General features: G+C 48.0%; 1 protein-coding gene across 4 annotated transcripts in view; it reads left to right on the top strand.

Moving 5' to 3' along the window:
* The window catches only part of LOC147240249 (semaphorin-6C-like), a 112,646-nt gene that overhangs the window by 41,526 nt on the left and 45,146 nt on the right, over positions 1 to 25,974 (top strand). For all 4 annotated transcript variants that reach the window (XM_086193319.1, XM_086193320.1, XM_086193318.1 and 1 more), the window contains 13 exons: positions 7,097 to 7,211; positions 14,561 to 14,769; positions 15,146 to 15,260; positions 15,803 to 15,860; positions 19,499 to 19,555; positions 19,692 to 19,793; positions 22,584 to 22,674; positions 23,142 to 23,264; positions 24,326 to 24,414; positions 24,551 to 24,640; positions 24,764 to 24,891; positions 25,030 to 25,161; positions 25,247 to 25,402. In XM_086193319.1, coding sequence (XP_086049445.1) covers positions 14,631 to 14,769; positions 15,146 to 15,260; positions 15,803 to 15,860; positions 19,499 to 19,555; positions 19,692 to 19,793; positions 22,584 to 22,674; positions 23,142 to 23,264; positions 24,326 to 24,414; positions 24,551 to 24,640; positions 24,764 to 24,891; positions 25,030 to 25,161; positions 25,247 to 25,402 — 1,280 coding nt within the window. In that variant the 5' untranslated portion in view covers positions 7,097 to 7,211; positions 14,561 to 14,630. The remainder of the gene's footprint in view (positions 1 to 7,096; positions 7,212 to 14,560; positions 14,770 to 15,145; positions 15,261 to 15,802; positions 15,861 to 19,498; positions 19,556 to 19,691; positions 19,794 to 22,583; positions 22,675 to 23,141; positions 23,265 to 24,325; positions 24,415 to 24,550; positions 24,641 to 24,763; positions 24,892 to 25,029; positions 25,162 to 25,246; positions 25,403 to 25,974) is intronic.

Genomic DNA, 25,974 nt, shown 5'->3' on the forward strand with positions numbered 1-25,974 from the left:
TATGTGTTGGCCCTGCCATGGACTGGCGACCTGTCCAGGGTAAACCCCGCCTCTCGCCCGTAGACGCTGGGATAGGCTCCACCCCCTGCGACCCTTCATAGAAAGGAATAAGCGGAAGACGATGAATGAATGAATGAATGTCTCAGTTTGTCGGTTCCAGCTGACAGCAGCAACACGTTTCCTCTCACCGGCGACGTCCTACAGACATTAGTGATGTCACTGACATGTGGAGCCTTCACCAGTGGCGCTCCAGCAGACGCTACATCCTTCATGGTCTCCGACTTTTACTCCAGCATGTTTGGGAGCAGAAAGAGCAGGGAGGGCAGTACGTGACTGTTTGTGTAGGTTGACCTACAGAGTGACATCATCACCCATAAGAACCCAGACGTAAAGAATGGCGTTGTGTGAGGCGTTGGTGTGTTGGTCTGTCACGATCGCGCGGAGGTTAAGAATAACCCGTCTCTTCCACTGGGCGCCTTTGTAATTGTCTAGGAGAAGAATCACCGTGGAAACCAGCATCCCAGAGACTGCGAGGTGTGTGTGTGTGTGTGTGTGTGTGTGTGTGTGTGTGTGTGTGTGAGTGAGGATTCAGAGTCTCATTAGCGGGTCAAAACATCTTTTTTTGTCCTAATTGGTTAGAATTCATTACTCAGGTTCTCTGTTTGGTGGCGTTAATGTCGACTTCTGCTGTCAGAGTTTTAATGGCACTAAAAATCTGTTGCAGGAACCGAGCATCATGGTGACCACGATTCCTTGCAAATATATTTGTATTTTAGTGTCCTGACACGCTACTGAAGGAGAACCAGACGAGCAGATCAAGCCTCATTAAACTCGCTTTAAAATCAGACTTGAACTAAAACCAATAATTGTAACTTCCATGATTTCAATAAGCATCATTTCTCTCACAATAAGAATGCTTTGCACGTTTGATGTTCTCATAAAGATCCCGGCACCGGCTGCCAGGTCTCCTGGTAGTTTGGCTGAAAGCAGCATGAAGCCAAATCTCCTCCCAGAGTGAGGAGAGGGACGCATCACTGCTGTGTCCCGGTGGACGTGGTCGTGTCAGCGTGTGTAACATCACCATCAGGACTCGGTGACAGGGATCGGACGATGCTAACGGGCTCGACTGCGAGCGGCAGAGGAGACGACGTGAGTGTCTCCAGGCTGAGTGACGGCCGCTCACAACTTCAGATTTTTTGAGATTTATGGACAAACAAGCAACCTTTAAAACGCAGTTTTTTCTTATGGAGACTTAATGTTGGTGTTGGTGTGTGTGTGTGTGTGTGTGTAGACTTTATTTATCACAGTGAATTGAGCAGGTAGATCTGGGCTCTCCCAGTGGCTCTCCCAGTATTCCCAGCGACACCCTTACAGATGCTGCTGACTGTGACACCACGTCTGCCTTCTGCTGGCTTCAACTTCTTTCAGGCTGATGCTGCGTCCGTCTCCTCCGAGGAATATTGTGCAACATCGCCATGACGACACCTGGCAACCTCTGCCAGACTGGTGTCTCCTCTCGCAGGGCTCGTCTCTCTGCTCAGTTCTTCACCTGACCTCATCAGTCTGGTCGTATTGAGTCGACTGAATGCAGCTGAAGTGTCTCCATCTAGAGTTCATCTGTCTGCCCGACCTTGAAGTGCGCAATCATAACACACACGCACACAAGAAATCGTATTACCGTGTAGCAGAAGGCTAAAGTAGAAATTTATTCACAGACACACACACACACACACACACACACACACACACACACACACACACACACACACACACACCTAATCTGGTGAGTGTGAGTCCAGTGTAATCCCATCATTTCTAATCCTTCTAATCTTTTATATCATTTCCAACGCGACCAGTTATGCTGAAAGTTCCATGTTCATGTAATCCAGCAGTGGGATGTAACTGGAATGTCTCAGCTCAAGTACTTCACTTAAATACGACACTGAGATACTTCATAGGTAACTGGGAGGAGGAGGCAGTACTGAGAACGCCTCAGCATCCAGTCACATGATCCCATCACGTCGTTATGATCTCACTCCTCTTTGCTCTCGTATTTAGCGTGATGGCGTTGAGTGTAATAGACAATTAAAACTTCGCCTAAATGTAAAGAAATAAAATTAAAAATTATTAAAATAAAAGATATAAAACAGAAGTGGAGGCGTTTTAATTTCACTGCAGTCGTCTGAGAGACGTAGGAGCGCCAGGCACAAAGGAAAAATAAAGTACGCTAATTTATGAATACTTCTATGTTGAATACAAGTGATATACTTCATAGATGCACCAATGATAAAGAAGTAAACAATGGAGAAAATATATTTATGTTTTAAATACTACATATACATGTACATAGACGTATGAAGATATTTGGATATCCTATTCAGTGAAATTGATAATAAACCCAACTGAAATGATCATTTTCTATAATCATGACATCCAAACGCCGATCGTGAACCTCTTAAACCACCTGACTCGGGTCTCTGGGCGTGGCGACCTGTCAGTGACGAGCAGATGGCTGCTACAGTTCAGTCCTGCCGGAGGAGCTCAAATCAGAGGCTTTAGAAGAGATTTGGAGCCGCCGGTGGCCGGGCTGTTAGCGGCTCGTCTCTGTTATCGATCAGAAACAGGAAGTGATGCCAGAGCCAGACGATGACGAGGGTCTGCCAGCCCGATCCCTCGCCATCTCCAGAGGAGTGACTTCTGGATGAATCCCGAATTGAGGGAAACATCTTGTATTAGTTGCTGGAAGATCAGCGACTACTCTGAGAGGCGTTTGTTTAAGAGCGCATCACCCAGTGGGAGGTCTCTGCATCCTCATCACTTCCTGTTCTGGGACTGGTTTGTGTGCTTCGATGCTGAGCCTGGGATCCCTCAGATGGATCCAGGGTTCCCTGAATCCCGCCATCCAGACATGTTTGACACCCTGAAACAACCCAAATCCTCCCAGCATGCATCACATGGCTCTGCCCCCCCCCGACCATCTGTCTCCCCGTGGTGAATCGAGTTTTGAGCTTGGATCAGGTCCCTCCCTCTCCACCAATCAGGGCGCAGCATCATCCTGGGCTGCTGGCCAATCCTGTGGACGGCTGTGTGCTTCACCGCGCTCCACTGGTGGCTAAGCTGCTTTTAAAGCAGACGACCTCTCTGACCTTGAACCACTGACCTCAGGCTGCAGAGAGAAGACCTAGACTCTGTTTGTGACTCAGTTTTGACCTTTGACCTCAAGCTAGGAACGTCAGTTAAGCAGATATTGTTTGTTGTTGGTGAGACTTGGTGGTCACATGATCACCTCCCCCAGGGAGGTCATGTGACCACCAGTGTTGTGTGTTGGTCAGGAGCGTCTCTCATCGACTGAATATACAGTAAGTACAAGGAGAGATTTTATGACATGGAAGACGTGATGGCCAAGTTATGTCATGGATGATGTCACAGGTGATGTCACTGGTGATCTGGATCCTTGAGGCTGTCCAGCTCATTGATTGGATATTAGCTATAAGACATGTCACATGCACTCGTGCAGTCGTTGCCATGGTTACAGCTCAGTGAGGTCATTTATTTGGCCGTCTGCCTCTTCACCTTTTGCATCACGAGCAAACAACCGACATGAAATCTGCTGAGGAAGAAATGGACAACTGCTGGAGCTGAGACATCATCAAGTTTGTCTCCTCGTGTTTTCCTCGTAGTTTCACTCACCGTGATGCTTCCTGCCTGTCTGCTCCCTGGTCACCTTCCGGGTTAAACACCTGAGGAACGCTTGCGGATCGCCAGGCTGATGGGAGCAAGTGCAGTGTAAACAGGCCAAAGTAATCAACCCTCAACTGCATAATCAGCTGCTAGCATGTTTACATGCGCTTTTAAGATCCGGTTTTAGGCAAACACAATAAATCAACTCTCCGGTCCATCAAGTCAGCTCAGCCAGAGACGCGTTTCCCTCGGTGTCCACGTGAAGTATTTGAACAAGAATGTTTGGGCTTCCTATTGGCACAAAGAAATTGGACCCTTGAAAGATTAAAAGTAACTGAAAGTGAATCAGAACTAGAATGAAAAGGGAGTTTGACAGCTGGATGGAGAGCAGCACGGACGGAGGAGGATGAAACGAGAGAAGAGTGATGGAGAGAAGACACGAAGCAAGTGGAGACGAGGATGGAGACAAAGGACGGAAATAAAGAGAAGACGGATGAGGAGAGATCCAGGATGTTCATTAGCCGGCAGCGCTAATGAGACAAAGAGTGATGAAGTCCAGAGAAGACAGAGATGTGGATGGATTCCACAAAATGAAAGGAGAGACGGATGGTTTAATGAATTAGAAGATGAGATAAGACGAGATGAGCCTTTCATCAGGAGGGAAGGAATCGAAGTAAACAGGAAGAGTCGATGCGTTGATGAGAAGACGAGGAATCTGTAATTGAAGAGATAACAAAGGCTTAAAAAGAAGATTAGAATCGAAATCCAAATATTTAACAAACCGGGATGGGAAAGAGGAATAAAAGAGAAGGAGGGGGAGGAGGAGGGAGAGAAGAAGAGAGGTGTTGGAACCATGAAGACGCTGAGAGCAGCCGTGAATGTCAGAGACCAGGAAGACCGGACCGCTCACCAGCAGCTTCATGAATTCCTGACCTCACCACCTTGTTAACCTGGCTGGTTGCCATGGTGACAGGGAGACAGAAAGTGGCGGGGACGGTCAGCAGGGGTCTGGCAGATTCTATATCAGCCTTTGTGGGTTCACTCTTCATCTGTGGTGGGACGGACGGGATTATTGATCCTGTATTGATCTTGAACAGTTTGTCACTGATTGGATCACAATCATTGATCCATTTGGTCTGATGAGATTTGAGAAGTCAGGAAGAGCTGGATGATGATGGGAGGATTTATCTGCCTTCACGTTAGCAGAGGGCTCACAGGAAGTAGCCAGCTCTCCTGATGGAGCGTGCTCAGTAGAGCTCAGACATCCATGTCAGCTGGACAGTTGAATGGATGCAGGAAAGAGACGTTCGGCCTTCAGGTGACCGGGAGGCCACAACAGCTGAGGAATACTGGATGGGTGGCGGTCAGAAGACGTCATTCGCGAGGAAACGACGGTCACTGAAATGTGAACAAAGACAAAAGCAAACGTGGGTTCAGGAGCAGGACGAGACTTCAACGCCGCGCTTCTTCATCAGGAGTCACATTCTGCTGTTGAACTTTCCCTCGTATCAGATCAGTAACTGAACCTTCAGAGCTCAGTTCAGACGCGTCAGAGTCGGAGTTAATCTGTGTCCTGACCTGCTGCTGCAGGAAATGTGAGCTCTCATCAGATTTGGCAGATTATTAGAGTGTTGAAGGAGTCGGATTGATGGAGGCGTGAGTGAAGGAGACGCTTCGACTCAGCAGACGACAGAAAAGACTGTCGACTGAAATGGAGAATAAAACCGTAACAGCAGAGACGGGACTGGAGCGGAAGATTAACCTTTGAAAACGTGGGATTAGTGTGTGTGTGTGTGTGTGTGTGTGTGTGTGTGTGTGTGTGTGTGGGGGGGGGGGGTCAGATGTGTTATTGGGAGGTTTAAAATGCTGAAGCTGACCACATGACATTCTACCAGAGGGATAAACATGGAAAACCATCATGGTATCTATGGAAACCATCCACCTCTCTCAGCCAATCATGGAATCTGACTGTAAAATCGGACTTTGACTCGTCTGGTCTGGCGTGTGAACCAGTTGGCTCGCGCTCACCCGCAGCACCCAGCCACACGCCTGCTAGGTCATTTTCATCTCATTCAAAGTGTTCCTGGGTTACTGCTCGTACGGCGGGGGACAGAATGACCTCCAGGGTTTGGACCCTTTAGCTCTGTTAGCTTCAAGCTATGCGGCTGTGTGGGTCTGCAGGACGACGGGACTCTGTCACGTTGAGTCCTGGACTTGGTGCTGGACTGATGTCTCCTCATGAAACGTTGGTGTGATATCTCACAAAAACTTCCAGCACATTTGGATGCTATGCTATGCATGACTTCCTACATTCTGGACTCAAAAAGAAGTGATGCAGGGGTGGGGTCAGATCAAGACTCCTGTTCCTGAGTACTTGAGAGGCAGAATACTCTTTAGGGGTGAAGTACTGCTCTAAAATCAGAAGAATTAGCTCGTACACCACAATAAAGCAGAAATATCAAAGCTACGGCAAACAGTTGAGGACATTTTACAGGCCAGCATCATTTCTCTGGCATGATTTCTTTCACTTCACATCTTTTGCCGAAGCTTCATGGGCTCGTGGATGAACCTGAAACACTGAAACAGACGCCAGCATTGATTAGGGACGCTGACGTGTTGTGTATCATCCTTGAACCTGTGAGCCTCGCTGCTGTGCTGCGTTCTCCCATGATCCTCCTCTGTGTGACCTCGTTAGGGAGGTCGAACCTTAATTGGACACCTTTGGCTTTAACGGCGTCCGTTATCTTCGGAGAGGTCAGCCTGTGCGAAATGTCCTTTCTAACGAGTGAGTTGGGCTTCGTTAAGAAGAGATGAACGCTCTCGCGCATGAAAGAGCCAGCGAGGAGGGAGGGAAGGAAGGAAGCGGCGTGTTCAGTTCCTCTGTCGTTCACGCTGGCGTGGCAGCAGCCTTCTCACGAATGAAGTCGGCGCCGCAGACAGGCTGCAGGCCGAAGAACAGCTGATGAGACTTGGGTGGATCTGGATGACAGCCATCAGATGTCACGCGACGCCTCCGGAGACGGCGCCTTCAAACCTCAGCGCTGACAAATCCAGGAGATTTAATATCGTCTGTGCGTTCTGATGGTAGTAGATGGAACCCCCCAGAAATGAGCTCCTGCAGCAACCTCGTTAGATTAAAGCTCGTTAGAACCTCCACCAGCCAAGACTGGAGAGTTCTACTGCTGTTCCCATCAGAGAAGAACTTCACATACGTTATGAAAGTGTTGAGGATGAAACCAGCAGAACCTCGTCTCTCTTCTCTCTGGAGGGAGGTTTGGATGCGTGCCGCTCGTGTTCTGATGTTCTCAGTTGGAATTAGAACGAGGAACGTGTGGAATCAGTGTGAAGCTGAAGGTTTGACAGGATGATGTTGACGTTCTAGTCACCATGTCTCCGCTGGTTTGTGTCCTTGCAGGACGTCTGAGGGGGTCCACCCCCACCTCCTGACCTCCTCTCCACTTCCTGGTCCACAGCGAGCACTTCCTGTCACCTGACTGGCTGGAGGCGCCCGGCACAGCACATTCTAGGCTGTAAGTAACGTTTTACTCTTGGTGCCTGACGACTCTCAAGCTAGGAGTTTTCTCTGTTTTGTTGTTCCTTTTTAGGAAAATGAGACGCAACTCAGTCGTCCACATGCAGGACCGTTGAGTAAAGCTGATATTTTTATAATATTTCAGTAACATGCTGTCTTCAGCGCTAAGACAGGAAGGTCAGTGTGTGAGAGATAAATCATCACACACACACTCCAGGCGTGTCCTTCAGGGCAGGCGGGACTGTCGGGCAGCCGTAGTCCATCGATCCACAGCGTGTGTGTGTGTTTTGTGTGTGTGTGTGTGTGAGGTCAGAGGTCACACACCTGCTGCCAGTCACAGCTGCAGGTTTCATCAGTCAGAATCTCAACTTCGCGTCATGTGATTTTTCACAATAAAAGCATCTTGTTAGAGTCTGGATAAAGAGTTTGTCGGGAGGTTGTTTTTGAGCCGGCGAAGGTGACATCAGAGGGAGCCGCGATAACGGGAGCCGCAGCTGTTGCCGTGGTAACCAGATGATGGGATGTTGCTGAGCTGGGAAAGTGACCTTTGAGGATGAGGGAGGAATTTAAAAAAGGGATTAAAGAAAGAGAGAGGTGAGGGTGTAAGAAAGGAATGAAGGAATGTGAAAGGGGAGAGAAGGAGGAGACGGAGGGAAGGAATGATGAAGAGGAAGATTACCTCTTAAACAATAGAGAGAAATTTAAAAAAATGAAAAACAAGGCAATGTGTTTGGAGGCTGGAACGACAAAGGAAAGAAGAAAACGTGAAGACAAAGGAGAAATGAAAAGAGGGATGAACAAATAAAATAAAGGAAGATGAGGAGGAGAGTTTGGGAGGAATGAGTGAAGGAGGAAGTAGAAATTAGAGGAGAGGAGGAACATGCTTGTTACCCTTTGTTGATGTTGTCCGTCTGTGGGCTCCCGCGGGTCAGAACCAGACACATCTGCTGTTTGTTGTGGACCTGAAGTGGTGGTGGATCAGCTGGAATGATAATAATCCTGGTTGTTGGTGATGATATTTGACTCTTTGACACTCCCACGTCAAGTAAAGCTGGTTGATAGGACTACTAATAGTAGTACTAGTACTACTATTAGTAGTCTTGCTGACTCATCCTGGGTCTCTGCGGGTGTGGGTCTACAGGACGACGGGACTCTGTCATGTTGAGTCCTGGACTTGGTGCTGGACTGATGTCTCCTCATGAAATGTTGGTGTGATATCTCTCAAAAACTTCCAGCACATTTGGATGTAAGATCAGCGTTCATCAGGCGAACAGAACCAGAACCGGAAGGGTGAGGGTAATCGATTGAGTTCAGCCTTGAAGAGTCTGTGAGAATCCGTGGATGCGGCTGGGAGCTGAAGCCAGAATTAGTTGGCGAGCGTCCTCTCCTCTCCGCCGTGATCCAACCAGAGGAAACACAAAGAGCAGATTTCTGCTGCATGAAATCAGGATTTCACCGAGTTTGGAAGCATGTCGTCGTGCCACCAAGTCTGAGCGGGCAGATTGATTACAGCCGGGATTAATTTAGTGTTTGCTCGATAGTTTTGTCATTAATACTGTAAACTTCCACGAAACGAGGCCCGGGGCGAGAGAAGGAGCTCCAAGTGTGTCGCCACGCTTCTCTTTCTTCACTTCATTTCCTTCATTGTCTGGGTTTTTTTCTCTCTGTGAGAGTCACTCACACACACACACACACACGCACGCACAGGCACACGTACACACACACACACGCACACACACACAGGCACACATACACACAGGCAAGCTCAGACACACGCACAGGCACACACACGCACACACACACACACACACACGCACAGGCACACACAGACACACGCACAGGCACACACACACACACGCACAGGCACACACACGCACACACACACACACACAGACACACGCACAGGCACGCACAGACACACGCACAGGCACACACACACACACACACACACACACACACACACTTGCACGGTGGGAGTAGGTGGTGGATTGCTTGTCAGGATGAAGATTGCTGCCACTTTCTCAGTCTGACACTTGGAGCGCCGTTCAAGGATGGCACACACATTTGTGTTATCCATAGTTGTGAGGCCAAAACTTGTTGAGGAAACTTGCTCTGCGCCCTCACAGTTCGCAGCGTCGCCTCTGTTTACAGGCGGATCAATAGCTTTCATTAATAGCTGGTATTTGTGATCACTTGTCAGTTTGGATCCTTCGTGGCGACAGAAGTTGGCTGTTGAATATGATTGTTTGACTGTTGAGGAATTGTCATGGTTCTGTCTCTCACTCACACACACACACACACACGCGCGCACGCGCATGCGACTGTTCTCTGGTTACAGGTAATAATAACAAGACTAAGGACTCAGGGCTGCTGCAGCTAGCAGTGAAACAAGCTAATGCTAGCGGTCTCTGCTAGCGGTCTCTGCTAGCAACGTGAACCGTCTCAGTTCCATTTTGTTTTTTTTGTAAATGAATTGTGGTAAATCATGTTTAGCGACTGCAGGACACATCTGAGCGAGATACTACACCTGTGCATAAACAGTCAAGGTACAACAGTAGTAGCAGTACTCCTGTCCTGTGCTCCTGAGGCAACACTCTGAGCTCGCCTTGAAGAATCTCGGTTGACTCGGGGGCTTCCTGACTGAGCACAGCCACAATATTTCTGGGGGCAGCCCTACAGTTTTTGTTTGAAGAGGTTCAAAGCAGAAGGAGATTAAAGCTTTAGACTCGGCTGTGTTCTCCTCTATTAGCCCGACAGAAATATCGCTGCTGGCGCGTTAATGCAGATACTGGATACTCCTCTTTTTGTCAGATAATTTGAATCCCAACTGGTTGATGGCATTGAGCGGCCAGCGGATTACATCCCGCTGGCGTAAATGAAGCGTTATTGTGAGAATGTCACGGGGACTTTGAGGTTTTAATGAGATTGATGTCAGTGAGGTCACAGCAGCTCAGTGGAGGTGTTTATGAAGAAGCTGATGAGCGGTAAAGTGATTAAGTTCAGTGGCGTGAAGGCAAATCACTGCTGTGGTCCTTTTATAGCCTGGGGGGGGGGGGGGGGGGGGCAGGTGGTCCATGTTTGGAATGCAGTGAGAGGACAATCAGGTTAAAGTTTCTAAGTCTCACCAAAAAATATGGTTTTGAAAATTGTATTAATATTCCCCAATTATCATGAGGCCTAGCTTTGTAGGTGACGCCCTGCACACGGTCAGACATTAAAAGCATGCGTGAAGATGGAGGGAAGGATAAGAAGTGGTGAAGGTCACTGGCTTCAGTCTAAGTTCACCCTCACGAGCAGCTGGCGGCAGATTTAACCACACGTTCCTTTTCATCTGCAGGCCATTTAAAACTTTGAGAGAAAAACATGCAGAAGCACTAAAAGTATGTCTATAAAAGCAGAAACCGCATGAACATGAGCAGATCAGGAGCTGAAGCGGGAGGAGGAAATGTCAGGAACTTAAACAGAGTTCCAGTGTGAGTGGGCAGTTGTTAGCCAGCGGTTGGTGGCTATGTTGTGTGGCGCATCAGTGAGGGCAGAAGGTCACCGCTCAGCTCCGCCAAAGAACAACAGCCAAACAACTTGGATGAGCCGTGATGTTCAAACAGTCGGACTCCAGAATGCAGAAAAGAGCCAGTCACGAACATTTAGCATGAAGCTAGCGGCGCCTCAACTACGACAGAGGACGAAACTGTCAGCAGAACTCAAACAGTTGTGATGGAAACCTGGCTGAGGAACCAAGGACGAGGTGGAACGGGTCTGTAGCTTCATCGTAACCTGCTGCTGGAAGCTGTTGGGGGAGGTTCTGCCCCTCCGTAGACCTGTGATGTTTTATGACATTAAAGAGACGTTCTGCTCTGATGGAACACTGATGGAACATCTTTAAGTCAGGTTTTCATCGTATCAGGAGGGTTTGAAGGTTTGACACGATGCAGGCGGCGAAGGGTTAAATGTGTTGGGCTGAGCGTCTTAATTCCCACTGAAACCAGTGGAATATTGATTAACTCTGCAGTAAACGTGTAATCGATCAGACGCTCAAGCAGCTCAACCAGATCAGAGTCATGATGGAATCTGATATCGTATAAATCAGCCAAGCCTCCTCAGGGAGGCGGGGAAGAGTCAACTTCCTGTTTGAGCTTCATCTGAAGGATTAGTCCCACCGTATAAATGACACATCGTCCCCGGCGGCAGCAAGATCATGTTCAGGCAGCAGAAACATGCCGTGATGACGAGGAGAACAAGATGTAGCAATTATCTAAATGAGTCGGGGATTGTGCTGCATTCAGGTTCTCCACCCAGAGACAGAAAATCCAGCTTCATATCAAAATAAAAAAGATTAAATCTGAGGAAACCTCAAGAGACCCTTGAAGAAGCTGGTGACAAAGAGGTTTGACAGACTGACGGAGGTGAAGCCAAACGTGGAGGCAGAGGAGACGCAACAAAAACCCAAAATAACTTGAGAGACGGCGGGAAAGTGACAGGAAGCGTCTGTAAACGGCCTCATTAGAGTCGAGTGTTCTCGTCAAGGTGTTTGTTCAGGACTCAAGTTGACTTGTTGACATGTGACTCTGCAGTGATGCCACAGACTGACAGCCCAGAATAAAAACCCTGTTTTCATGCTTCATCTCCTCCTCCCTCTCTTTGATGATTCGCTTCTTCGTTTATCTTTGCTGACATTTTTAAATATCCTCCTCCCCCTCCTCCTCTTTGTCTTTGAACGAGAACAATGACTTATCATCCTCAGCATCAATGCTTTATTGTTAATCCCTCCCCTCATCATACACTAGAACATCACTAGCAACATCCTCCTCCTCCTCCTCGCCATCATTTTCAGAAGCCGTGGCAGCGTAGTGAGGAGGAGGAAGAGGAGGAGGAAGAGGAGGACGAGGAAGAGGCCACTCTAACTCATGTTAACACTCTCCTCTGTTCCATTACAGAGGTGTGAGTGGAGGAGGACAACATGAGCGCTAAGAGCGGTCCCTCTCTCTCTCTCTCTCTCTCTCTCTCTCTCTCTCTCTCTCAAACACACACACACACACACTGGTGTGTTTACTGCTGTGAAGGGAAACATCAATAATAATTTGTACTCAGTAATTCTGTTTTTAAAGGAGAAAACTGCAGAAATAATCGCTTGTCTCAGTAAACACGGTGGTCTCATCGTCCCACGAGGCGCCACAAACCAGACGGACGGACGGACGGACGGATTTGTCCTGAGGACAACAACCTTGAGCTCACTTTTCTGTGGTGAGCAACAGAAAAAAAACCACAGGACAAAGAAGAATAAAAAGTAACCAAAACAAATGAAATGAGCCAAATTGCTGCGGTTGGGTAGAAACCTCATGACTTTTACAGTGATATTTAAAACAAACAAGAGTTTTATTGCCTCACAAGTCACATGACCTGAGTTTGGAAGAGGTTTTCCCTCCTGCAGAACTTCTTCATGGCTCCAGAGTGCAGGAAGAGCCAGCCACGTTTAGTTAGCTTGAAGCTAACAACAACAACAAAACTCCTGAGGTCATCGTGCCTGTGAGGGGCGCGGCGAGGGAATGTTCCAGCTGGTCGCACCACAAATGACCTGACGCCTGCATACGTGTACAATGTCATCTCTGTCAAATCCGTGGCCAGCCTTACGGTTAACGTGACCACAAACTTATCAACCAATATCAACCAAGCCAGTGTGACGTCAGCAGCTGCGACAGTGGCGGCAGTGACCAGGGCGCCCCCTGCTGCTCCTGTTTGAGTAAAGGACGAGATGTCGCCACCCTGCAGCCGCCTCGCCTCAGTAGATATTCCTCATATCACATCAGAAGTACACGATGAATACTGCACTCATAACGAGGTACTGTGACATCCAGCTGATGAGTGACAGAGTTTTGCTCGTCTGGGAAACTTTGAGGGTTAACCTCTGCGTCTCGTCATCGTCACCTCACCAAGAGTGTGAGAGACAGGAAGTCAGTCAGGAACCCTGTTTCATGATTCAAGGAGTTTGTTAACCTGGAACATTTTGCCACTAAAGTCTGATGATGAATCCCGGCGTTTATGTGCTGCTCCTCTTCAGTGTCTGCTTTATTCCTGAAATCATTAATTTGCTCCTTGAAGCCAAAAGCAGCTCTGATTTCAGATCTCATCCAGTGAGACGAGACGATGACGAGCTGACGGCGACACGAACCGGCGCACCGCTCGCCTCGGAGAGAACACGCCTTCATTAAGTCCTCAGCCGCGTCACGTTTCCCGAATGCAATTTAAAGCACAGGACACATCGGAGGGTTTCAGACATCACAACATTCAGGACTGATGCAGGTGAATCGAAGTCGTGTGAGATTCGGTTCAGGTGCGACCTTGAGACGCATCACGAGGAGGGAAGGAAGTGCGGATTACCTGTGAACCCGGCGAGATCTGCCAGCCGCTTGGTTTGATCTTCAGAAGAGAAAAAAGTGATCGAATGAACAGATTGAATTTCATCCCTACATATTGAGAAGTGAACATCGTGACTCCAGGCCACTAGATGGCGCTCATGCAGCTCTATGTGGGTTTGGACAACTGCCAGTGAACCCTGAACAGGCAGAGGAAGCGCTAGTCAGGTTTTCATCCTCTCGTTTTGATGCATGTTGAAAAATCGCAGCAGAGATGTTGGACATTTGAAAAAAACTCCCTCCGTTTCACCAAAATGTTGATGCTTTTTGAGAATCAGTTCATGTTTGGAGATGGAGCCTCCCTTCATGGCAGCTCGCTCATTTATCTTAGTTCCCAGGTTGGTGTCACGATATCCTCTGATGAAACTGGTGGGGACGCGCTGGTGTCAACACGTCATAATTTGTTTATGTAGAATACAAAGAATTCAACTCCTCACTTTGTTTTGGCAAATCCTGCCGTGTAGCTGAACCATGTGACCAAGAACCTGAACTGCAAGTTTAAAAAGACTTTTGTTCTTAGTTCCCTTTGACTTAAAGACACTAAAAACAGGAAAGTTGGACTGTAGTTCCTCACCTCTGGAACTAATGAGAAGTTTATTCACAGAAGACGTCGACTAAACCTAATCCCTCCGGACGAAGTGTGGCGTGCAGTTCTCTGGGTTGGTGTTCTCCTGGTAGAACAATTTAATGCGGGTGTGTTTTAGTGGAGGCTGTCAACATCAACACAACCACACTAAACTAATGCTAATCCCTGTAATTGATTGCTGAGTTTGCTCTTTGACCTGACAGAGCTAATCGCTAAGCTAATCCCTCATCATTTAAAAGTATCATTCCAGGCAGAGACGCTGACCTTGTGAGAGAGAACATCAGGACGGAACCCACGCCGTCCCACGTCTGACGTGTCTCCTTCTCTGTCTCCTTCCCTGTCTCCTCACAGCTGACACCCACCATGACCTGCTCTGATATCTCCTAACCCCGCCCTCCTCCTCCCCTCTCTCTCCCGCAAAATGGCCCCTGCCGATTGGCTGTCGCCATGGAAGCCGCCTCTTGTGCTGCTCTTGCTCACCTCCTGTTTCCTGTCTGAAGCTGCCACGACCACGCCGTTCCCCAAAGACCTGGAGCCAATCACCGTGGTCAGCTGGGAGGGTGAGTAGATTGCTGATCTTCCTAAAACACCACAAGGTCACGCAGCTGTTGGCTGGATGGCGAAGCTTCAAGTTTTCCATTCTCGTTCTCAAAAGTGCCAGATTTGGCCGAAGGTCAAAGGTCACTCTCACCTCACGTGTGTGATATCTATCCCTTCCCTTTCCACAAACATCATTAAGATTCAAGGAGGAAGAGAGAAGAGTCTGGAGGTCAAAGGTCACTATGACAGAACCAATCATGGCTGCAGGCAGCCACCATACTTGAGTTCTGGGGGGTTTTGTTTCTGACTTCTGCAAATGTCACCGAGGTAACAGCTCTGGACCTGATGTCCTGAGGATGATTGACAGCTGATGGATTCTCTCTCCTCTGGCCGCAGAGTCGTATCAGTATCCAGGCTTTCAGGGTTTGCTTCAGGACAACGACACACTGCGTCTGGGCCTGGACTTCCAGAGGATGTTGCGCATCAACCACATGCTCTACATCACTGCCAGGTGAGCGCACGTCCACGTCGCTGTGCCTGCTTCACGTCAGTCCAGCTGATGATAACCAGGAAGCCAAAATAACCAAACAGGCCACAGCGGCGTGGAGGAGAGGTTTGGAGGAAGTGGATGAGGAGAAAGAGGAGGATGAATCTCTCCTGTGAGAGATTTAGGGACTTGGCGGGGCTTGGAGGTGAATTTGAACTTTCTCACCAGATGTGTTGATGTCAGCAAACAAAAACAGAGCAAATGTTAGATACAGAAGTGTCTCTGACATTAGAGCAGACTCATCTAGCTGTCGTTTCATCCAGGCAATGCTGAAATAATCCTTGTAAATACAAGGTTCATCAGACCGGAGACAACAGCAAAATAAAACGAGCAGATAATGAGTTCATAACAGCAGAAGTCAACGGATTTTGACCTGCAGCTGAAACGTTTTAACTGTAAACTTATGACAGCTGACAGATGATTAGCTGGTGGTTGGAAACCACGAAACGGATCCATTGATCCCGGTAAAGGTGATGGAGAGTGAATCTGACTGTTGGTGTCCCCAGGGATCACGTGTTTGCGGTGAACCTCACGACGGCCTCGGACCAGTTCGTCCCTCAGTTGGTGAGTGACGATACCTGATGTCTCCTCGTGGTCCAGCCGCTCTCCATCCAGTCCATCGCTTGATGCTGCATCTCATTTTACAGTTATTACAGTATTTCATCCATCCATCCATCCCTCCATCATCATCCATTCATCCATCCATCCATCATCCACCCATCCATCCCTCCATGTTCCTCCTCTCCTCCTGTTGAGGGTGGTGGGGGTGGAGCCTATCCCAGCAGCCTTCCCCCTGGACAGGTCACCAGTCCATGGCAGGGCCAACACATAGAGACAGACAACCATTGGCTCTCCCAGCCACGCCTACGGTCAATTTAGAGTCTGGATTAACCTGGTCCCTCTTGATGTCTTTGGACTGTGGAGGAAGCTGGAGTACCAGAGAGAACCCAGCAGGAACAGGGAGAACATGGAGACTCACCCAGAAAGACCCCGTGCTGCAGCTGGGGCTCCACCCACAACCTTCTTGCTGGGGGGCCACAGTGAGGACCACTGCTCCACCAGGCCTCCTACAGTATTTCACATTAGTAAATTCTAGAGCACATTTGTGGGGTTTGGATTTTGGAGAGTGAAACTATAAAATGCTCACCAATGTTTCAGAGCTCCTGATCAGCTTTTGACTCCCAACCCAGCCGTGACGTTGACGTGGCCTCTCTTCTGTTCATGTATGATCACGTATGATCTGCTGGTAGCTGTTCATCCAGGCGTGATCAGATAGATGTCCAGCAGCGTGATAACAAACCCCGGGCCTCCTGGCTAGCAGTGTGGCTGGGAGTGTTTGGCTAACGTCCAGTGCTACTGCTATGCTAGCTCAACCCAGCCTCATACACCTGGAACCGTTCCAGACATTACCAGGCAGTGTATGGCTCTCTGCGTCTCCTCACGTCTACTCCTCCACCTCTACTCCTCCACCTCTTCACCCAAATATCACGTATGTTAACTCTGCAAACTCTCATTCTTGTGTTCTCATGAGCCCTGGATTTTTAAGTCATCAGAAAAAACCCTGCTGAAGCCTGTTGGCGTCGTACACGCTCAGTCCTCTCAGGCTCGGTTTTGATTGTGAAAGTCGTCTTGTGAATCCAAACCTTGAGAAATATTTTTTTAAAGACTTGCGAGGGATCATTTAAAAGTTTTCTTTTTCTCCAGTGTCAAAGTCGTCCAGTAGTACTTGTCTGTACTTCTCTGGCGCCGGTGCAAACATTAGCTGCTAAAAGCTCATTCAGCCGACTTTTAATGGAGGCAATTACAGGCTGAAAGGACGAGGTTCAAGCCGCAGCCTGCAGTCAGTGAGTAAATGGCAGCAGCTGCGGTCCAGCGTGATATGATTGAAGCCGCCAGTCACACTTATTAATTAGCCTGTGATATCTTCTGTTCACAGCAGTCAAGAGACGCCTGATAACATCACATCAGGTTATTTAACTCACATTTCCTCGCATTGATTTGTTCTCTCCTCACTGATGTTCAGAGTTAAGCAGCAGAATAGTTTGGCTTCTTTCCTGCAGAGTTAAGCAACTGAACTTAGAAACTGCAGCAAAGCAAAACCGGATGATGGACAGGCTCCCACTCTGATTTGGTGTGAAGTTTCCTCTAATAAACTGTCCGAGGACGTTGAATCGGCTGCAGCTCCATGCTGGGGTTGCTCTTACGTAAGACTCCTCCCTCATGGAGCAACATCAAACCTGACGGCTGACAACGCAACAAAAGATCCTTTTTACTTTTTGCACAATAATATCAGAGTGGAGGAACAAAACTGCAGCAGCTCACAACGTCTGCGGCGGCACAAAGGACACGCTTCCTTTGATCTGCACACCTCCTCCTTATCAAAGAGAAAAGGTTACAGGGTGGCTCCTGACAGTAATCGGCCTCCTAGTGCATTGTGGGATGGCAGCTTACAGTGGCTGTTTGATGTGAGATGTTACTCTCGTTATCAGTGATCCGACCCCAGCGACTGGGTCGAGCGCCGCATCACGTCTTGCTCTCTCTCTGTAGGATTTGTTTTAAAGTAAATTTTGAACGAAAAGTCCTGGTCAGGTTCAGTGAGACATCGTAGCAGCAGCATGGCGCCGTTTCCCCTCCAGCACGAATCACCATCATAATCACCCTCAACAGTTTGTTCCTGTGTGTGAGAACAAACCACAGACTGAAACCAGCAGTGAATTCATGTACCGCGAGGGTGCGACCGCTCGTCAAACTCCATGTCACATCAGTGGCGCCGTTTGACATCAGACTCTCTCCCAGGGCTCAACTGTTCCGGGAGGAAAATCCTCAGCTCAGACATTCCCTCGAGTACCTCGTAAATATTTATCCCTCTGCTGTGGTCTGGCAGGTTGGTTGCAGTTGCACTGCTGAAACACCAGGTGGCAGCGGGGGCCGTTGTGTTGTCCACACGTGTACTTTCAAGTTCTAACTCTTTGAACAACAGTCCAACTTCACAAATAAATCTAAAACTCAAAGAGCTCTGGACCTGAGGAGACTGCTGGAAATGCGCTGGAGGAAATGCGACGTCGCAGGGCGGACCAGTCACTGCTGTTGTGGTCTCAGGCTCGTCCTCGGCTTGCCAACTTTCTGTTGGACAATGAATTGTTTGACCACAAAAATATCTCATCCTGACACAGTGACTTCCTGTTTGGCCCTCAAAATATCTCATCCCTGACATGCTAACTTCCCGTTGCACTACATGCTAACCTTCTTTTGGACCACAGAAATACTAATAGCATAGCATCCTAATAGCATCCCTGCGGTGCTCTGCATCCTAAGTTAACTCCGTAGGTCCACTTTGTCGCAATCAGTTGTTACTTTTTATCTGTTTCCTGTAAATGTAATAATCCAGTTTTCTTCAGTGTCATGGCAGGAGATGATTGTTGTCTCCATGGCAACAGTGCAGCCAGAGAAAATGAAAAGCTCATTCAGCAGACTTTTAATTTGGAAAATTAAAGGTCAGAAATGGCTGCAGTTGAAGCCCGCAGTGGCTGAATTCCTGGCAGCGGCGTGACATGATTGAAGCAGCCGGTAATATTTATTGATGAGGATGTGATAAACTCTGTCCATAGCGATGATTTAACCAAAGGAGCTTAAAGATTTCATGGAGGATATCATCAGGATATTACCCTCGTATTTCCTCACCTAAAGTGTTTCTCTGACACACTTTCTGAAGTTCGAGAGTCAAAATCCGTGGCCCGGTGGAGCAGAGGTCCTCCCTGTGGCCCCCAGCAAGAAGGTTGTGGGTGGAGCCCCGGCTGCAGCACGGGGTCTTTCTGGGTGAGTCTCCATGTTCTCCCTGTTCCTGCTGGGTTCTCTCTGGTACTCCAGCTTCCTCCACAGTCCAAAGACATCAAGAGGGACCAGGTTAATCCAGACTCTAAATTGACCGTAGGCGTGGCTGGGAGAGCCAATGGTTGTCTGTCTCTATGTGTTGGCCCTGCCATGGACTGGTGACCTGTCCAGGGGGAAGGCTGCTGGGATAGGCTCCACCCCCACCACCCTCAACAGGAGAAGAGGGGGAAGATGGAGGGAGGGAGGGATGGATGGAGGGATGGATGGAGAGTCAAAATCCAAATATCCACTATAATTTTCCTGAGACTCTCCCCAGTCTGACATATCACAGTTCTCATCCGTACCTGATGTCCTTCCTTTTCCTGTCCTAGAAGCTCACGTGGAGATCCAAAGACGTCAGCAAGTGTACGGTCAGAGGCAAGAACAGCGTAAGTTTGCAAATGTCACGTTCTTCAGCTCCACGTCTCTGACTCGAGTTTAAAAAAGTTCAAATGAATGTAATTCTGTGGTTTTGATGAGTCTCCAGTCGCTCACTCCTTGTGCTGATGTGTGTTTGTGTGTTAGGATGAGTGTTACAACTACATCAAAGTCCTGGTGCCCCGAAACGACGAGACGCTCTTCGCCTGCGGTACCAACGCTTTCAACCCCACCTGCCGAAACTACAAGGTACACACAGCCGTCCTTTTCCTGTCACCAGCATCACACGTAGCGTGGTAACTTCCATGGATGCATCTGAGGTCGATGGCCCAGCAGTGTTGTGGTCATGTGACCTACAAGTTGGGAAATTCATTAGTGGTGGTTGTGACTTCATAGTAGGAAGTGGCTGTTTGTTTCACAGCTTTGGTTGGTGTCAGACCAATCAGATGCCGCAGCAGTTGTGGGTGTGTCACTACATGGTCTGCCTGAGTGAAGCGACGGGTGTCGGTCATCTTGGATTCCTGTGTAATCATGCTTCTCCTTGTTTTGGTTTTTACACTCCCGCCATCTGCTCACCTGCTGACTTCCCAAATGCGACAACCCTCACGGCAGGTTGACAAGCAGAGATAGGCACGCGCACGCACGCACACACACACACACACACACACACACGCTCCTTCCCTCCTAATTGAAAGTGTCAGGTAGCACTGGCAGTTTGAGTGACAGGTGATGACCCCGTTTAGCAGAGGCTTCCTGAACTTTGAAACCTCCAGCGGCGGGAAAACAAGGCGTGGAGACGAGGAGACGAGCTGGTTTGGATCTGAAAAGATAAAAACAGACGTTCCTGCTCACCTCTGTCTCTGAGGGCAAAACCACACTTTTACATATTCCATAAAAAGATCGATTAAAAAGCTGGATTAAAACACCTTTAATCAAAACTTCCAGCCTAAGGTGTTTTGACTCTTGGAACTTGAGACGGTTGATTCTTTACTTCAGAGCTGCCAACTTGACACATGAACTCTTTCATCACCAGCATGTTCGAACGTTGTCACTCATATTTTTCCAGTTAAAAACTGATGTGATATTGATATGGTATTTATTTTTATTAGCTTTATGTTTTTGCTGTGTTTTTTTAATCTCCGCTGCCTAAATGTTCGTTCTTCTCGCAACCAAACCATGAAGGCTGTTCTTGAGGCACTGGGTTATGACCCTCTCTACTGTTAACGACTATCTTCAGCTGAAGCCCACCGTGTTGGTTGTTTTGCTTTCCACGTTGGAGTCACTTGTTACTCTCCTGCTGAGAGGAGTCACGACTCTCGGAGGAACTTGTACATTCACTCATACGCCGCTTTCCTCCACTGGGACGTCTGGTGGCACCAACATTCCACACCGTCCAGTTAGCAAGTGTTCCATCATCCCCTGGGTTGCAGTTTGAATTGTTTGGTTGACAGCTCTGGGACTTCCTCAGAGCTGACCGCAGCTTTGGAAAGATCAATCATTATCAACTCCTGAATGTTTCCTGTTGGAAGTCCACATCTACATTTATGTGTTAAGCGGCCTCAGATCCTCCCTGGAAACTCTGAAGGTTTAAGTGGTGGCGGTGGTGGCAACGGGTCTGCCTGTGGCGATACGATTCATCAGCTGCTGAGGAGTTTTAATTTGTGGCAGCTGAAAATGAAGGCAGACACAGACAATGATGGAACATCATTGAATGAGCTGAGATTAGTATGAAAAGAATGTAAATGTTTCATTAAATTTGGTGAAGATTCCCCCGGCGTCACCTCGTCAAGCTGGTAGCAGAATATTAAAGAGGACAGAGGAATGTGAGTGACAACGTATCCCTCTGTTCTGTTACATAATGGCGGGATATTGGAGACAGACAGAGCGAGGGCGAATAGAAGAAGAGGTCGGCGAGGTCAGCGCTCAGAGCTAAAAACAGATCCAAGTCCCTGAGGGCGAAGCAGCCCACAGGTGTGTTTCAGAGGCTCCTCAGGAGGCTAAACGCTCCACCAGCCTCCGCAGACGAATCAGAAACATGGCAGTGACTTTATCAGCAACATAATCAACCGTGTTCCAGGTTCTGGTCATACATGTTGCGTGTTGCTGCCCTGCACTGGTGGAAGTGCCGTCATGTCTGAGTGTGTAGAGATGATGTGAAGTCACACAGCCTGAGTGTGAATGACTTCTGATTGGATTTGACAAAGATTTAATGGCAATAAACGGATCAAAATAATGCTGAAGCAGCAACATTGTAATGCTGACTTGCACTAAATATGGACTCATGGTTTTTCACGTGTTTACAAGAAAGCTAACTCAAAAACCTTTAAAATGCTTGTTTTCTTGATGGAGTTTGGTTTTGGATTGATAGGGTCTCAGACTGAAGCCTTCAGTCTGACATTAACATCTGACATTACAAACGCTCCTTCAGCGGGTGTCATGTGATCGCAGCCAGTTGCCCCTCTGGATGACATGCTAGCGAGCTCTTGGGCTGCGGGCAGCTCTGTTCTTGCTCTTTTCTGGAGCCGTTTCAAACGGGGTCATTTCCATCACTCACTCAGACTTAAAAAAATTAGGAAATAGAGTCCAGATATGCGCTGCAGGCTCCAACTGGGGTGGTCCTGGTTTAAACGCTGACCTGTCAGTCTCCTCAGTCTGGTGTCATGCTGATCAATCAGACCACCGTCACCTCCACTCACCACAGATGGACGCTCCCACTCTCAACTCCTCCTCCTTCTGTGTCTGCTAATGCTCCTGTGTTGAGATCTTCAAAGTTACAAACCTTTGATTTAAATAGCAGACAATTTTTGACCACCTTTGGTTGTTTTTCCTGGATGACGATGTCATAATGACATCATCTGTTATCATTTTATGAGCTTGTGTACAGAAACATGAGGTGAATTCCATCTGAATACTGACTAGATTAGCCGCAGTTCATCAGGTTAGACCTCCCCTCAGCGGCTGGTACTGAGGGATTTGTTTTATTTTTATTTTTCATTTTATGTCATGTAATTATATCATTTTATATCTTGTTCCCTGAAGATGACCAGTTTGGAGCAGGTCGGCGAGGAGGTGGTCGGTCAGGCTCGCTGTCCTTTCGAGTCCGTTCAGTCCAACGTGGGACTCTTCGCCGGTGAGTCCAACGAATCAAAGATGATGTTCATTCATGTGACATTTAATGACCTCAGTGAAATATTTCAGTCGTGATTGAAGTGTTTTAGATTCAAAGATACTTGGAAGTGAAAAAAAAGATAATGTTTGGTCCCAGTGGGCTGAGTGAAGGACTTACAGTCATACTTCACCCAAAAAGTGTGTTGTTGACTGTCAAGTACTCACTAACAGGTGTCTTGAAGACCTTTTTCCCTCCTTCGTTCCATCTTTGTGACTCCAGAATGCAGAAAGAACCAGCCACGTATATTTAGCTTGAAGCTAACAGAGACTGACAGCTAACAACAGCTAAACGTCATCTTTATCCATAACATTTCCTGTTTGGTACTGGTCCACCATAGCAGAACAGGAAGTGTTCCAATGAGTTTGTCGTGTTTGCGGACGACTGAGCACACGGCTCGATCAAGAAGAATTTGTGACTGAACTTCTCAGGTGGAGACTTCTACTCGGCCACCATGACCGACTTCCTGGCCAGCGACGCCGTCATCTACAGAAGCCTGGGTGAGGGCCGACCCGTCCTCAGGACCGTCAAGTACGACTCCAAGTGGCTTCGAGGTAGGATGAGTCACGTGATGATAAACAGTGTAACGCTCGTGTTCTGGGGGATTTCTGGCCTCAGATGGTTTGCAAGAAGTGTCCTCGGAGATCAGTGCCTTGAAAAATGAGCCTGACTGTCTCCTCTGTCTCTGGAGGCGGGACAAAGATATAAACCAAAGTTTGATTGACACATTTTTCACTAATCGGTAAAGAAATTCAAAAAGTCAGTCAGTGCTGGATTACCATGCCAGCTGACCATATTCCTGACTTCTCTACTCTGGCTTCTCTGCAAATGTGTGTCTCCTGTCCAACAGTCCAACTGTGTGAGTCCTAAAATGTCCACTGAGACCTTGAGAAGGTTTCTGTCATTTTGCCGGCATGTGGTCACGTGTGATGTCACTGCACGATTTAATCAACATCCAGAGATACAGACTGGACATTTGAGTAGGTTTCTTCTAAATGCCAATGTTGGTGAGAGATTGTTCACTGTCATGAGAGGCGTATTGCTGCTTTTATTGTGAAAGCCAGCTGTGATTTTGGAGGTAGCTGATCCCAGGTCAGAGCTGGAGAAGCTCAGACTTTTTTGTCCAGTATACAGCAGGTCTACATTACTTCCTCTGATGTTGAGAATGACCCTTCAGCTACATTTGGTTTCGTTCGCTGCCAAAACACTGATGTGATCAACGTGTCAATAAACAGATTATTTTGAACCATGAAAAGCATCAAGTTACTCTCAGAGGTTCAACGGCAAAGAAAAAAAAATGTGGACTCGACCATGATGATGTAAATTTGGCCAGTCGCAAATCATCGTGCTCACATTTCATGTCTGTGGGCCTGTGAAGACGTCCTTGGAGAAGGGACGTGTCAGTAGCTGCTAGGAGAAGGTGGACGAGGCAGGCGGAGGCTCGCGACTGAAACGGCCAGCTTCACCCGATAGAGTCCGGAAGGTGTGAAACATCAGATACAGTGAAGGAAGATATGAGGACTTTTAATTGAAACTACCTGAAACTGAGACTTACCTCCCTGTGTGTGTGTGTGTGTGTGTGTGTGTGTGTGTGTGTGTGTATGCGCGCGCGCAGAGCCTCATTTCCTGCACGCCATCGACTATGGTAACTACGTCTACTTCTTCCTGAGTGAGATCGCGGTGGAGTACACCACCCTGGGAAAGGTACCCTCGCTAGCAAACACTGCTGTGTGGTTACAGAGTGCATGAATAAGAATACGTCATCTTGTAGCTTCATAATGATGAAAAAAATCAATCGAGTGATCAAAGACTCGCCTGTAATCTGCTTCTCTCCCTGCAGGTGGTGTTTTCTCGAGTCGCCCGAGTGTGTAAGAACGATAACGGCGGTTCTCCCAGAGTTCTGGACAGATACTGGACTTCCTTTCTGAAGGTAACTCTTGGTGTCCTGAGCTGATTCAGAGGATCTGATTCAGGCTTTGGGCAGAATAACTGTATGCTGTATGCTAAAACTAACCTCTGGGGTGTGTGTGTGTGTGTGTGTGTGTGTGTTTAGGCTCGTCTGAACTGTTCAGTTCCTGGAGATTCCTTCTTCTACTTCGACGTGCTTCAGTCGCTCACCAATGTGCTGCAGATCAACCAGAGGCCCGCGGTGGTCGGGGTCTTCACCACGCAGGCCAACAGGTCAGCTCTGTGCGGTTAATTGAGCTCCAGACCATCAGGGTCCAGAACACCTCGCTTCTCAAAAGTGATGACAGAATCATCACCCCGTTCATTGTTATAAAATAACTTCCTTGATCCTTTCCTCACACCTCCCATCAGCATCCCTGGCTCGGCAGTTTGTGCTTTCTACATGGACGACATCGAGAAAGTCTTCAACGAGAAGTTTAAGGAGCAGAGGACCAGTGACTCCTCCTGGACGCCAGTAGCCGATGAGCAGGTTCCCAGGCCAAGGTGAGACCCTGGAGTCTCCTGTTAGTTATCCAGCTGCATTTAAAACCTGGAATAAAACTGCATTTGTGTTCATTTGGTTCTCCAGACCCGGAACGTGTGCTGGAGACGGTCCTGCTGCCGACTACAAATCGTCAGTTCAGTTCCCGGATGAGATGCTGACATTTATCAAGTCGTATCCTCTGATGGACGAAGCTGTTCCCTCTGTCAACGACCGGCCGTGTTTCACCAGGACGTCCAGCAGGTAACAAACAATAAACAACAACAAACTGAAAAGTCTGTTTCTGTCATGCTAATGTCCCCACAGTGGGACTTTAGTCGATATCATCCTTCATTGTTTTGTCTTTGGAATCTGTGTTTTAGTGGCCTCTGAGCTGTGAAAACTAGATTTTGACTTAATTGTCCCTGTCTATGAACAGTAAAGATAATGTTCTGTCACAGGAAGTCTACTGAACTGTATTCATTTGGTGACACAGCTCTGTATAAATATATGTCATCTGCATGCAGGTGATATGAAGCCATTTTGACTAATAAACCATGCCAAAATTAAATAATGGAGGTCTGAGAATCGAACCTTGTGGGACTCCACACATTGTTGATGCCCCAAACTACAAAGTACAAGGGACAAAACTAATGTTCAAGGCTGTACATTCACGTGAGAGCAGACACCATCAGCGACGCTGAGATTTTAGTTATTCACAACCTTGGTAGGAGCTCATGGGAGCTGAGAGGAGCAGTTGCAGTGCTCTCACCAGGTCTAAAACTGCCATGGTCACTTTGACAGAAAGCTGAGTTGAAGACAGTCAAGAGACATTT

Source organism: Aulostomus chinensis, chromosome 22 (assembly GCF_037954235.1).
Source record: "Aulostomus chinensis isolate RoL2024-O1b breed Wild chromosome 22, RoL_Achi_v1.0, whole genome shotgun sequence".
NCBI lineage: Eukaryota > Metazoa > Chordata > Actinopteri > Syngnathiformes > Aulostomidae > Aulostomus > Aulostomus chinensis.